At 38.9% G+C, this 15933-nt stretch overlaps 1 protein-coding gene across 2 annotated transcripts; it reads right to left on the bottom strand.

Annotated features, from left to right (window-relative positions):
- Nucleotides 1-314: 314 nt before the first annotated feature.
- On the bottom strand, nt 315-11017 carry hoatz (HOATZ cilia and flagella associated protein). Of its 2 annotated transcripts, XM_036525404.1 has the most exons (6): nt 10813-11017; nt 6911-6949; nt 6752-6822; nt 3942-4001; nt 2593-2645; nt 315-785 (listed from the first exon to the last, which is right to left on the bottom strand). In XM_036525404.1, exons 1-6 carry the CDS (start codon nt 11009-11011, stop codon nt 716-718), a joined length of 492 nt encoding a protein of 163 aa, XP_036381297.1. In that variant the 5' UTR covers nt 11012-11017; the 3' UTR covers nt 315-715. The 2 variants fall into 2 exon arrangements, with proteins under 2 accessions (XP_036381297.1, XP_036381298.1); XM_036525405.1 differs by lacking the exon at nt 3942-4001.
- Nucleotides 11018-15933: the final 4916 nt, after the last annotated feature.

Below are 15933 nucleotides of genomic sequence, written 5' to 3'. Positions count from 1 at the left end.
TGTTCCTTTTCTCAATTAGCCTACAGTGCAACACCCATTTGGACCCACCTGGACCAGTAAATACAATATACAATATCAATGTACAATACAATATCAATGTCAGGTTGTCATTATGTTTTTGGAAACATAAATTAAAACAGATTATGCTGCCATTTTAATCATATTTGTATACATTTAACACCATTGCATTAGTATTTTGCTCATTATGCTTTTCCATTATAGAATTTGAACAATATTTAATAGTCTAATTATCCTGATGATAACTTTGTTATTGTTTTGCCATTTCAGTGTTTCATTTTACAAAGGACTGTGTGGAAACAAAGACTGTCAATGCAGGGGGAGCTCTGTGACACCGCTTTGAATCTCTGTAAATGGGTGAAAGCCCATTTAGATTTTTGTACATTGAACTTTAATATATTGCCAATAGCATATCCTGCTACAATAGAGATTTTTTCAACTTTTTTTTTTTTTTACAACAAACTTTTACTCAGCTCGACAATGTCCTTCTAAGAAGCACTTTCATCCTTTTTATCTTCAGTTCTTGTGCCTTGCCTTGAACTTCTTGGATGTTTTTTGCTAACCCTCACATAGCATTGCACTCCGGGAGGTCTTCCTCTTCCTCTTCTTCTGTCATGGAGCCCTTTGAGGGTTTATCCCAGTGCCATGTAGCAGTAATTCAGAGAGGCCAGCAGAGCACCCTGCTGCCACAGCAATACTACCATTCTAGTGCTCTGACGTCGTCTATGTCCTGCTGAATATCTTTCGGCTGCTCTTTGGGTGGTGGTCTGTCAAAAAAAAAAAAAAAAAACATTTGACATGGTTGTAAACGCAGACATAATAGTCAAAAGCAGAAAGTTAACTGTTGTACTTTTTTCATGAAACATTTGTGCAATTTGTGTTTGAGACATGAGGTTTTTTTTTTTATCCTTAAAAGCATTCTGTGTAAGCCGGCACTATAAAACAATTTAGCTCAGTTTTCTTTGCCAACTACCTGAGCAGCAATGTCAATGGCATACACATATTAATATTATGTCAGTTCAGCAGTTAAGCTATGGCTGTGATTTGTGTTTTATCTCCTCCCAACACACAGAGCAACAAACACAAAGGGGCCGTTAAATAATTCTAAATGATGGATAAAAAAAGAGCCGTGCAATGAAACTAAATTAGCTGGGTACCGTAATCGACACAGGCTCTATTTAATACAACAGGGCAGGAAATCGATGGGCTTGCCTAGACTTGACCAACAGGCAGTTTATTGCTGTCTCAGGAGGGTGCCACAGGGGTAGCCTCTCTGCTTAAGAGAATTTCTCCCACTGACTGGAAGGGAAATGTGTGGCAGGTTCTACTTCAGAAGGAGGATCTATCCAAAGTTCATTAGCTGCACTATAATGCTCATTGAGACTCACGGGCAAGCAGTTAGCCCTGCACTACATGACTGCCCTAATACCTTCATTTTCAGTGGCCCAGACAACGGTTACCCTTTAGTCTGTCTTTGCTAAACAGACCAAGTAACTCTTTGAGATAAGGCTTAATAAAGAGCCAGTGGGAGGTTCAGAGTAAGGCATACTTATTCCTGAAGAAACAAAAAAAACTGAGGGTTAGTGCAGTGACATCATTCATTTTGGAGAATCATGAAACAAACAGAGCCATTGGCCTGCCACTTTCTAAAAATTCACTTAAAAGGAATCTAAAATCTTTCTGTCTGTGTCAATGTGATGTATATACACACACATACACACAGTCTCTCTCTCTCTCTCTCTCACACACACACCACACATATACCACAGGTCCTTCTTGCACATCTTCTGCCAAGAATTAAAAGGAAGCATTCTTTGTGTCTCTATCCTTAATTTGTGGTGATTTATGCCAGCAGTATCAGCAAAATAGCAATGCTCACACTCTATGTTGCAGTAAATTATTGGCCAGGCGAGGGTTGGTGCCTCTATGATGAAAGGATCAATATGTGCCCTTTTGCACAGCACAGTCCCCTCCATCTTTCAGCAAAGATATGCTCTACTTTTACTGGACTACTGCTCCATTTTACTTTTACCAAATGCATTCTTGCTCTGTCCCCCCTGTGATGCAAAGAGCTGTTTCCAAACCATCTCCCATGAATTAGGTGTACACTTTAAAAAACTTTACAGGGTTTTTTTTTCTTTTTTTTTTTTTTAAATGGACATAACATTTATGTACCATGCTTTCACAGACAACTTCTGATGCCACATCTTAGTTGATGACTAGAGCACAAGGCAATTTATTCCACAGTTTTTTTCCTCCACAGCATGGGTATACAGAGTCAGATGCAGTTATCATTAAGAAAATATTTCTGCAACAGCTGACGGATATTTCTAGAGTCAGTGAACAACGCACAGAAGCAGAATACCTGTAATAGTGCCAGAATGATGTAAACTGCAAAAACGGTGCCATATTCTTCATGCTGAGGTTAAAACATGACAGCAATTCGCTTTTGTAGTTTTGAGAGCCAAACTGAGAACTTAGTACAATCAACCTGCAATTGAAATCTATGTTCTTTCAGAAAACAATTTGCTGAAACTGCTTATTTCCAATAAAAGCTGTTAAAGGGAACCTTACCTCTGATAGCTGTCACATTGGTTTGGCTTATATGGGAGGGACATCATCTCTTTCTGTTGCACAACAAAAAAGAAATATAGTAACAGTATGTATGAACACTATACTCATTTTTAACACACCACATCCCTTCTGCCATCAAAGCACTCTGGGTCATAAAGTGGGACTGTGAAGTGGCCCAAGGTATGCATTCTTTGTGAAGCCTCTATATTCTACTGGGCTTAAAGAGGATACTCTGATTCCCAAAACCCAGAAAACAATGTGTCATATATCAAAATATATCAACACCAATTTAACAATCATAAGCTCCCAAAAGCAGTCCTCTCGACTAAAATGGAAGGGATAAAACCTAGGCAAGTGTTTGGTTGGAGAAATATTGCTTCATGGCTGAAAAGATGTAGTTTGAGTCTTTGCTGTGGACTTTAAAGGGCCCCTCATGGTAATCTCTGAAAAATAACAGCTATTTCACTTAGCAGATATCATTTAATATATGTGGCACATTGGAGCTTGCAACTGCCTTGACATTTTTACAAATACAAGACATATTTGAAATGGAAATCCAAGGACAGGGTTAAGTCAGACATAGCCATATACATACCCACACACGTAGTGAAAAATGATTCTTAAAACACTTGCTAATAAATGCTTGGTCTGCTCAACCAGCGTTTTCCTTGAATTTTACCTTTCATAAAACCACCCTGTGTGCCTTTGAAGTAACAATTACCCATGACACAATTTTTCATTGACACATATGTTGTTATCTGCCTTCATTTTTTCATATTTCTTTCAGGAAACAGCTAGCTAGGAATTAAATGATTATTCAGTCATTTTAACTCACTAGAGAGGGTAGACAAAAAAACAGGAGGATAAAAATCTGTGATTTCTAATTTCACTGTGCAGTCCTGTGCCTGTCACCTGAATTTCCCTGCTTAGCCTTTTCACATGAACAGACAGAATGGACACAGGGGCAACAAAAAGGCAGCTGAACAGAAGATGATATTCTGATCTGTTTCCTTTGTAATCTACTGTAGCCACGTCACCACCACCATTCCCTGAGCCACTTCCCATTCCCCCTCCCCCAGCTGGGCTGAAGGTCTTATAAAGCGCTGAGGCCCTGGGGAAAAAGTGCTGAGGACGAGGGATAGATGCTCTAATGGATGGACGTTAAATGAAACACTTGGCTGCTGCAGAGGAAATGGGGCTCCCCCCACCCCTTCTCCATTATCATCTAAAATTACTGTACTAGCAAAAGCCCACAGAATTCATTTTCTAAATAGACAGCAGCATGGTATACCATTGTGTTGATCCTTTTTTAAGAATCACCAATATGCCCCCCCCCCCCCCCCCCCAACCTTGATTTGCTCCTCCCTCTGCTTTTTGAAAAGGGTGATGATCTCCTCTCTGCGCTTGGCCTGAAACAGATATGAAATATGTGATGGAAGACAATGGACAATGAATGAAGCACATGTCTCATGTTTATAGCCATACAGTAAGTGGCTGAGCGAGCAACCTGAAGAATGGTCCGGAAAAGCTCTGAGAGTCACAGCTGTAATTTTAAATAGTAGGAATGTGCAGTCAGCTTTCATGTGGAGCTCATACACACAGAGACTGCAGCTTCACTTTTTCTGCTAAGCACTGACCAGCTGCCACAATGGGCCAATCAAACTGCAGCAATCACCCAACAAGTCCCATAAATCTGATTTAGCACTTGCCTGGTGGAGTAGAAACAGCATGGCCACTCATGTTTAATGTTTCCTGATTGATTCATTACAAATGCAACTGACAAGCCATTTTACAGGAGGTTAATTGGTTACTGTAATGTTATATCATATTTCCTAAATGTCACCCTCAAATTTAAAACTTTGTTTAACAGATGTTTACAAAATAAAATACACTGCGTAACAATTATGAGAAATAATCATGTCAGGCAGTAAAATAGCATACAAGCTTGTACCCCATTAAACACAACTGAAATATAATATTTAAAATGTGTAAACATTTTAAAATACACACCATTTTATTCAACTAGATTGCTTTGACATATTTAAAACAAAACAAAACCAAAAAATTTCCAAGTTAAAATAAGCACATTATATGAAGTGCTTACAAGTCTCAAATTTAACCTAAAAAATAAAATATTGTAAATTTTAAATGAAAATTGTAGAGTTGTCTATTTATCGTGGCAGAGAGGTGTTCATGAACTGCCACGGAGCAATGTGACTCAGAGAGCTTTGGGGAAAGATTAATTTCTTAAGAGGGATAGCGTCAAACTGATCTCCTCTCTGGAGGCCTATACTTTTTGAGCTTCCAGGTTGATTGCCCTCAGTAGAAAAGGAGGGAAACAGGACAGACATTAATCTTCCTTGATCCAAAACCCCAACCCAATGGAAACATTTTCAACACACAGAAACATATTCAAAGTTCTCCAATCGTGTCTATTAACATGTGCAAAGAACATGGCATGCCTTACAAAACACAGAAATTGCTACTTTAGTATATGCTATTTCATGAGTAAACTGCAGAGAAGATTTAGTCTTCTTTAGATATTTGCATAATAAAAATATAGTTTGCACAATATAAATGCAACAAATAATATATAAAATTATTTTAGTTTATATGCCATGTTTGAAAAGAAAAAAAGAATATTCAACATTTCCAAGACAGTGTGTATAAGGTACAGGTCTAAGATTGAATCCATAAAACCAGTTCTAGTTTACTATATCAGTGAATCCATTTCAACATATTGTCAGCATTGATTCAAGCAATTAACATTTACCACCATTCAAACTACAATGTGGTACACACCGTGTGAATAAAAACAGAACCTGAGGATACTGGAGGGGTCAGTGAGGTCAGTGATTAGCTAAATACCTGCCTTGCAATTAGTATATTGGCTTAGTCAAAAGTAGTGCTGGGCATCACTGTAAGGAAGCATTTAGTCTATTGCATGAACTATCACATCACTCCATCAGGGAACGATGAGCTGCTTCCCTGCCCAACAGTAACCTGCAGTCTGGAGAGACAAATCAATGCTTCTCTAATCACCATAGCCGTTTCAGATGAATTGATCCTTGAGTATACAGCCTCCTCCAGTAATGAGATTAGCAAAGGTGGCTAGCAAGGCAGGCCTGGAGGACTGCAGACAAATTAATCACAGAAGCCTCTTCCTATGCAGTCACATGGGGGGTGTGGGTGGGGTGCGGGGGATAGAGCAGCTGTTGTGCATATGGGACGACTGGCTAGGTAGAAGAACATTTTCAGATAAAGGTGTGCAGATAAATGTACACTACCACTAAGTAATAAGTTAATTATCATATTGTTTGACACTGGACTATTTAGTTTTGTTTCTGATAATGCTTCTGATGTAACATCCATGATAAAGTTGCAATAAAACACTTTTGATGGAGCCATAGCTTTTTAAATTCAGAAACAAGCGTTGCCATTGTCCTTCATGCTTTTTAAAAATAAGAGCGACTTTATCCAGTCCAGAGTATGGAGAAACATTCCAGTTCAGCTATTACACTGAGGAGAGGGAAAATTATTTAAAATGCAGAGCACTGCAGCAGAACTAGGCTGCTCTCTGACAGGTTTAATACTGGAGATCTTATAGCCTTGGGTGACGCTAGTAGATTCATTTCCTTAATGCAGGGTGCGGAACCGCATGCTAAACCCTGCCCACCACCGGCCTGCCAGGTCTGCACTTTTAAAACTGATGATCTAGTGCCATCTTACACCAGCTATCTACTACAGCTACAACAGCAAACTCCCATTCAGCTTTAGCAGTCTCAGCTCCCTGTGCTTCTGTGCTCAACTGTTAAGACAGCCAAAAGGAAGACACAGTAGATTACATACTGTCTTAGTAGATACCCTTATCCAGGGTGACTATCATACACCTATTTATTTACAGATCATCTATGAACCTCAAAATCTTCCGAAATTTCATGAGTTATTCATGATTCTGTACCAATTTAGTACCTTTCAGTTTTGTTGGGGCTGGTGGTCAATCAAGAACAACAAACTGTCTTCCTTTACGCAGTTATTGCATATTCATAAAACCATAACCAAGAGAGATATGGGTATGAGTTAATTTGTATGAACACTTTTGTCCCCAGTGCTAACACACACAATTCCAAATGTGTTTACTGTAAGGGCTGGTTCTCACCATCTCCATGTACCCCTTCTTCTCCTCTGCTTGCTGCTTCAGGTACACTGACTGGAGTGTCTCTTCACATCCTATAAAATGTAGAGTTCCTGCCATTACTTGTGGGACTGGAAACATTACTGTGTTGAATATGTTGAACTCATCTGGTTTTACACTTACTTGTGTCTGGAGTAGGTGACTCGCAATCAATATTCATACCTGGGAGAAGCATATTACATCATTAGCTAGCTGGGCAGACATCTTTATCTAGTGTGAACTGCATGGCATTTTCTGTGATATTTTACATACAGCTGGATGTTTTTTCTAAAGTAAGTGTAGTTACTTGGCTCAACAGCAGCAGTAACAGTAACTTCTGGTTACAAATACAGACCCCAAGGCACTATGCCACTGCTACTGTCTTCTAAATCCCATCTCAAACCACCAAATACATGGTGGACCTGTGCAATGAAGCATACTAATGCATGACACAGCACATATGGAGAAATAACATAACCCTGAACTCAAAATTTCACATTTTCAAATCTAACAAGAACCCTTTACCTGAAATTATCAACATCTTATCAACTGAACTGCCATCTAGTAGAGCAAAAATGTTATTGTCATTAATTGCAGAGAGCTACTCAGGCAATGAGTGAGCATCACAAGTGTTCCTGCTGCTGCTTTGTTGCAGCCAACATACAGTGACTTGAGAAAGTATTCAGCCCCCAATACTTTTTTCACAATTTATTGTCTCAGATTAGTTAAAGTTAAAATATATTAAAGTAAGATTTTTTCCAACTGGTCTATACAGTATTGTACATCATGACAAAAGAAACATCCAAAACCTTTAAAAAATTCTATTGAACAAACCAAAATGAAGAGAAAGGAGCATTCAAAACAAGTGAGGGATACAAATGTGGAGAACCACAAATCTTGGAATCAAGAACATTTCAAAGGTACTGAATATACCTCAGAGCTCAATGCAGTCCATCATACAGAAGTGGAAGAAATATGGAACTACAGCCACACTGCCTAGGGCAGGGTGCCCCCCTAAACTTAGTTGCTGAACAAGAATGGCACTTGTCAGAGAGGCTACTGTGATGCCAACTGTCACCAAGCTACAGAAGTCAGTGGCTGCAACTGGAAATGTTGACCCATGGACATCAACGGAAAAGTGGCAAGGAAGAAGCCCTTGCTGAAAAAAGCACATGCTTACCCGTAAAGACTTTGCAAAACATCACTTAGATACTACAAAGATATGGCAGAACCTCTTGTGGTCTGATGAGACTAAAGTGGGACTTTTTGGCTCAAACACTAAGCGGTAGGTGTGGCACAACACTGCACATCAGCCAGGAAACACCCCCCCCCCAGTAAAATACTCTGGTGGTAGCATCATGTAATGGGGGCACTTTTCAGCAGCAGGGACTGGCAATCTGGTCAAGATTGATGGGAAGATGAATGCTGCACAATACATTGATATTCTGGATAAAACCTACTCCCCTCTGCCAGAAAGTGTAAACTAGGGAGGAAGTTTGTTTCATCAGGACAATGAACCAAAGCACACTGCCAGAGCAAGACTGGATTGCCTTAAAATGAAGAAAATTGACATCCTTGAATGGCCCAGTCAGAGTCCTGACCTAGCGCCATTCATCATCTGTAGAAAGACCTCAAAATTGCTGTCTATAATTAATAGAAACTTATCTAAAAAGACTGATGGCTGTAATAGCTATGAAAGGTGGTTCAGCCAAGTACTAAAGAAGGGGGATAAATACTCAATGAATACTCATTAATTGTTGATGTTTCAGTTTGTGATCTTTTTTGGGCTTTACTGTTGCAGAGTTGAGTGATCACATTTTTTTTTTTTTATCTCAGTCTAATTAGTCAAAATCTCAGGCTGTGGAAATCATTTGTGTGAAAAAGGTGCCTTTTTCAAGGCACCGTATATCCTAAAATATATTCCATGTCTCTGTGTCATCTCTGGTACTTAACTCTGTTCCTCTTATTTTAACAAAGTTAAATTAGGGATAATCTATGCTGTGTGGGCATGTTATGCATTCGAAGACATTAGTAACAACTGGTTAAATGTTTTTTACACTTCACCTCTACACTGTTAAAATATGTCACTTAAGGAAAAAGACAGTTGTTCAAGATTTATATCTTCTAATAAAAGATTCTTTCACAAGAGTATAGCCGGAGCATTGGTGTCTTTCCAGGAAAGCAGTACGGCTTTTTAGCTGCCAGGACAGCTGATAAAAACAGCTTCGACTTTGGTTTGTAAATGAACAGTGACTTTGCAGCACAGGGGTAATGGTATCCTCAATGGGCCTTTTTTGCGTAAACATGGCGGACCTTCCGGTCTGAGCCAACAGGGAGTATCTTTACTTCCGGTTAGCCATCTTCCCTATTACTAGCGAATCGGGGCGAGCGAGGGGGGTGGGGGGACTGCTAAGGAATTAAAGTATAAATTTGGCTACGATTCTGAAGTTCTGTCTACAACTGAGACTACCTCTTAATTAATGTGCATGGACAAACGGTTATATTATTCTGATTATACGTCACGTAGCAAGTTTTATATTATCACGTTTAATGCAGCTAGCTAGCTAGGTACAACTTGGACATCAGCGGTCCTGAAGTTCCCTTTAACCCGCTAGGTAGCCAGCCAGCTAGCTAGCTTGCTTGCTTGCCTTGATAACGGCACACAACTAACATTGGAGACTTTTGTCGTTTTATTTAGCGTTAATAATAATAAAAAAACAGCGGTGACAATGCAATATTTTACTTAGGATAGATGACCGCCCACCGAGATTTGTCCCAGTATGCCCGATAGCCGGTACACCACTGGCAAGCAAATGGATTCAAGCCATGAAGAGCTGTTTAACGTCTGTGATGACACTGTTGTTTGTATCGTGCACTTTCGCAGCGACGACCTGTTCACAACTACTGGTCTAAACAGAATTAAAAAGATGCGATGCCTTGTGTTTTTCCATGGGTCTTTGACAGAACCCCAGCCAGGAAGTCGAGTTTATGACAGATCGACAAAGACTGGGGTTTGATGTTCGTCGAGTCAAACCTTGCTGTGGTCGAGAAAACGTTGATGTTGCTAGCCAAAGTATCTTCTTCAACAGACCGATGCAAACAATAATTTACTCAGCGTTCTTGCTCCTTTTGCCCCTTAACAATGTTATCTTCACTACACCTCCAGTTTGTGTGGCTCCTCATTCTTTTTAAGTGACCTGTAGCACCGTGCTCGTATTACGACACTACCGTCCACTACGTCGGACATTATAATGAAGAGAACATGCACGTAAGAAACATGAATGAATATTGAACTATCATGACATATGTTATGACGATGAACCATTGGATAATTTAATTACACAGCTTTATTGATGTGTATTTACAAGCTGCTAGGTGGCTTGATCTAACGTTAGCAATCTCTCCGTAGCTAGCTGACATTATCTTCATAATTAAAGATAAACTGATTATAGAACAGTTTATATCCACAATCCAGTTTGGATCGTTTTGTTTTGCAATATATATCCACTGCTTCAGCAACCATTGAGCAGCATTTTAGCAGATATGCCAAAGAACTGGAGAAAATCGGAGAGAGACACATATCTTCATTGAAGGCAGCCATTGTTGACCGGAAGTAACTTTACCCCCTGTTGTTTTCCAATATGGCGTCGTGAAAAACGCCCATACTAAACGGAAATGACAAAAAAATCCTTAACATAAGAGGGTCATATCTCTGTCCTGGATTAAACCAGTTTGCTAGAAGATGTTGAAAGTATGTTCTCATCATTCATCCTAGGCAAAATTTCATTAAACAGGGTTTTTGTAATTAACATTGAATGAATCCAAACATCGCTACGATCTAACCAGGCAGGAATTTGTCAAAACCACGCAGCCATAATTCTGATTGTCGTTGCGAAAAAAAACTATGAAATTGCTTGTTTGTCATTATTTGTAAATAAATGTACAATGAACTCAATCACAAGATAAACGAGTAAAAAAGGGTAACGTAAATGAAGAGCATTTTCCGTTTTAGAATAGACTAATAACCCAGATAGGCATACACTTACAATGTTGAGGGTTCTTGGCCACCTTCAGGCGCTGACTAATGTCTGCCGACACCAGGCGCGACTCCAAAGGTGGCTGTAAAGTGACAGAATTCCAAAAGACGGTGGCATATGACACATCTTCTTGTGAGGATCCAGAAAATACCGTGAAGTATTTGTTTAATTCGGAAAGTTGCTCCAAATCGTTTCCCTCCTGCCGCATGTTTGTTAGTTTGTTAAACAAGAGTGAGTAGTTTTGTTGGCAAGAGACGCGTGGTCCGTCACCATGGCGACGTGACACAACATTGAACGGTAGTACGACGCATTACCTAACAAATGAATAAACCAATCTTCCAATGGCCCTCTAATAAATATTATTACCATTATAACTACTATTTCCACTTCCACAAAAACTTCATTCCTACATTCTGAATACTGCATTTCAATAAATGAAAAGGCAGTAAGACACATTAAAAACTTTAAGAGGATAGCAGGTTTATTTTGTTCACATTCTGCCAAAAGCCATACTCAGTCCCAAAACAACAGTATTATTCCGATACTGTACTTAAAAAAACACGACTAAAACAACAAAACAGTCAATCGATTCATTCATTTTACTTGTAAAGCATACAGAGGTTGCAGTAAAATTCTTCCGTTGTCAGTATCCCCATATTAAACACTTGTCGAGTTTAGCGTTGTCATTTCTGTTGTTCACCTGGCTGTGGGGTTAGTGATTACTGAGTCAGTCATGCAATCAGCTAACTACACTGCCTGGCGATCCCTCAGAAAAATCCATCTCATGTTTCAGTTGAAACAATGCAATACTTTACACGATGAGGAATCAACACACATACATGTACACGCACAGACAGACAGACATAGATAGATAGATAGATACTAGGGCTGTTTGAAACTGAATGCAGTAGGCCTATAGAGGACAAGGCAGCGTGACAGCTTGTAGCCTGTTGTGTTGGCAGTATGGTTAGTGATTGCAGCTCGCACAAAACAATCAGCTAACTACACTGCCTACAGACCAAGCCCCAATGCGAGTGGTCATCCATCATGCTGCAAAGAAGACCTGGTAAAAATGGGAAAATAATATTAAGACCACGCAAAGTTATGACATCACTTTACACCCCATACAGATTCAGCAAAAGCTTGTATGTTCATAATGACTGTTTTAAAATAATTCCACTCTCACCCCTATAAAGCACATTTATGCTAAATGTATAGAATACTATGGACAAAAACATGTCTGATACAGTAGATGTATAGCTGTCATTAAAAGCATAATCAGCTAAATATTTGTCACATTCATTAAAATGTGACTAAAAGCTGGTTTTGCTTACTTTAGCTATGTAGACTGAATTCTTACCTTGAGAGGCAAAACATTAATGTAGCCCGGTAAATATTAAGACAATTAAAATTTCCGAGCATATATCCCATATACATTCTACAGAGCAGTCAGTCTCTTACTGAAACTTTTTGTATACCTTCTCTTGTAGTCATGGACAAATCAACGTCACAGTGCCAGGTGGAGTTTCACTCGTGCCTATTTGAACACAACGTGAAAATGGGTGTGTTTTTAGTTATGTCCAGTTATTTTACAATTGCAATTATTTAGTTATTTTCCTTAGCTGTAATTCAGTCATGAATTTGAAGAACCCGAAAAAAGATTCGGTTAATAGTCTGGTTTGGTAATTTTAAACGAGAATAATTGTGCTGTTGGAAGAAGCACAAAAAGAACAGTGTTGCATACCTGAATTGCCGTTGATAATCGCTGTGACTGCCGGTGCAAAATGTCTTTTCATTCCTTCACACACTGGCGGACTTTATAAGGGGTGCAAAGCGTCGCCTTTCAACTGAACTTCAAATTCAGCGCCGGTAGGGGCGGGAGCCATTGGGCAGCGGGAAATTCCGCGGCCGCGGTAACATGTGATGTTACAGAGGGTAACCAAGGGAACGTAAAAGGAAATACCTTTTGGTCAGTACGATACCAGGCGATTCATTAGTTTCAAGTGAACAAATGCGTGATGAAACGACAATTAAAACCATATATATTATATTTTTATTTGACACCCTTCCTGGTGATATTGGATGGTTGATTTTATTTAACTGTTATTTATTCAGGCGAATCCCATTGAGATAGAGATCTCATTTTCAAGAGAGACCTGATGTACATAAAAACAAAATAAAAACATTCATGAACAAATAATCTCAAAAGAATTTACAGTATGAATTAGTTAACACATGACAATAGAAAATACAATATTGTGATGAAATGACACATAAAGGAAATTTAGAACACATAAAATGCCAAATTAAAAGCACCAGCCATTTATCTATTCAATTCAATTCAATTCAATTTTATATGTAGAGCGCCACAAAGCAGCTTTACATTGTTCCCAGGCCCGAGACCCCCTGTGAGCAAGCCTAAGGCAACAGTGGCAAGGAAAACTCCCTAATTTAACAGGAAGAAACCTTAAGCAGAACCGGGCTCAGAGGGGGAGCCCATCTGCTTCTGTCCGGCACTGAGCAGATAGAATTAGAGAGAGACTTAAGTTGTACAATGTACTTTAAGACATTTGAGTTTGATAGACAGCAGTAATTAACAACAGAGTATTATAAAATCTATCCTATAATGTCCGGTTCTCATCTTCTTTGTGTAATGAAAATGAGGACATAAACCTCATCAATTAAAACGATTTAGAACAGTTTAAAACAATTGCATTCTGTTTTGGGAAGTTTAAAATCTTGCTTCTAAATTATTGATAACTTATGAGACTATCCATTTTTAAAGTGCTCTGTAGCTTATTCCATGTGTATGGAGCGTAAAATCTAAATGCGGTCTTTCCAAGTTCAGAATTGACTTTAGGTAGCCTACATGGAGTGTGAACCAATAATGTGCCCGAGTTTGGTAAGTCCCTACTGATCTGTCCAGAAGAGATGTAATATAAGACGGTAATTTGCCAATGTGGGCTTTGTAAATAAATAAATAGCAGTGCCTATCACGTCTCTCTGAAAGAGAGGACCAACCAACCTTCTCATACAGAATGCAATGATGTGTGCCATAAACATCACCAGTAATAAAGCGGAGGGCAGAACGATAAACTGAATTCAGAGGTTTGAGGATAAAAGAAGCTGTATGTCCCCAGACCCATTTGGACCAACCACAGCCCTATTACAAGCACTGCATTCATTCCAAATGTATGCAACAAACTTAAAATGCAACTGAGATTTTTGTTAAGGGAATTTACAGTTAAGGGAATTCAACGGGTGAACGTGTTCAACGTTTCATCGCCATTGAATGTCCTGTGTTATACCACATTCTCTAGAAAAAAAGAAAAAAAAAAACCCTCCTTACCATAAAATATTTTATGCTAAAATGTTTTGTAATCACTTATAAACTAAAAATTCCGTTCTTAACACGGTTACTCTTGTATCCAAATGCAACAAATTTGCGAATGAGTTTTATAATGCTTGATATTTAAATATAGCGCAATCACGTCACTGTGTCATAAATGTATTTTTTTCTTTCTACTGGTCAGTTTGGACAAGATCGGAGTTGACACATGTTCGATTTATTTGTATATATAAACCTTTATAGTGTTTCTTGCAGCAAAATGCTCTTTGCATCACGTACAGTTAGTTCAAGATACATGCCTAAACAACAATGCAGATGAACTAGAGACAACATTTCAATACATTTCTTACAACTGTGTTTCATACATGTGAAAGCTGAAACTGTTTATTTAAGTCTTCAGCAGGTGTGTGTTACGAGTCTCTAATACCTGCTGATTGATAAAGCTGGGTAAAGTCATGCTACCTGCACACTTGGCTTTAAATCTCCGCGTTTACTCTAATGACGTGCGTTGTGTGCTTTTTGGGAATGCAGTTAGTGTTACTGAGACAAAAGGTTGAAAACACACCAAGTCACCTGACAAAGCCATAATGACATGGCTCTGTCCGTCAACAAAGTTTCTAATAGAACATCGTTCTTACCTGTCCAATCAAGACGCATGAAGCCTGACAACCTACCCAGCATTCCAGAGGACTGCTCTGCCACTTTTATACCTTCCATTTCTCTTTGTAAGAAAAAAATGGAAAGCACTAATAGATATACTGAAGAAATGAGGCTTTCCAGGAGAGAAAACAAAAGTGTAGTACACACTCTTTCCTGTTTAAGGTGTTTTTTTTTTTACAGTGATTTTTTTTTTCAAGAGAATAATTTTACAAGGGCAATGTGTTGCAAGTGGACAGTGGCTGTGTTGGCCTTGGGGTTACCAGAGAAACAGTGTTTGCGAAAAGATGCTTTGCCTTGGTGGGTCATGCCTGGACTTGCCCTTTGAGAGAAGGTTTGGCAACTCATGATTTAATCAGGCACCATATTTGTCTAGTCAAGTAATTTAAGTTAGCAAACAGGCAGCTTGTTGCTTAACCCCCTGCCTCCCAGAGTTTTGTTAATTAAATTATCTACATGTTTAAAACATGTTTGGTTTCTATTCTAAAAGGGATTGACCCCTCCCTCCATTTCTTTCATCATTGAACCTAAGGTCATATGCAGTGTTGTTTCAAAAAGTTGGCAGTACTCTGCAAAAGTTGCTTTTTGTAGACAGCTGTTGCTGAGGGTAGGGTAAGTAGTTACGAGGAAACATGCAGAATATGAATTAAATATCCCTCTGGGTGTTTCCTTCATTTTCAGGCAAGCCGATACAATAAACAGATGCAAGTTTAATAATAAAATAATGCAAGTTCAATTTTTGAGTAGCTGTTAAACAAAATTTAAAACAAAGGTGATCTCCAAGTATAAACCACACTGATGTACTGAAAAAGTATAAAAGTCTCTATTGGATGCTCCATGTGAGCAGTACATACAAGTAACTGTCACAATACAGGAAACACTTGAGCAAATGAGGGATACAAGTATATTGAACGTGAGGTGCTTCCACATAATGGTTCCTGAGTTAATTAAGCAATTAACATCCCATCATGTTTAGGGTCATGTATAAAAATGTTGGACAGGCCCCAGGTGTCCATTATTTTGTCTATCATGGCTAGAGGAAGAGATCATAGTGACTGACACTGAGACAGGGTTGATTGTTGGAGCACATTTGGCAGGAGCTTCCGAGACGAAGACTGCTCAAC

This window comes from Megalops cyprinoides, chromosome 3 (genome assembly GCF_013368585.1).
Source record: "Megalops cyprinoides isolate fMegCyp1 chromosome 3, fMegCyp1.pri, whole genome shotgun sequence".
Taxonomy (NCBI): domain Eukaryota; kingdom Metazoa; phylum Chordata; class Actinopteri; order Elopiformes; family Megalopidae; genus Megalops; species Megalops cyprinoides.
The sequence above is the reverse complement of the archived record's forward strand: the minus strand, read 5'-3'. Positions and strand labels throughout refer to the sequence as shown.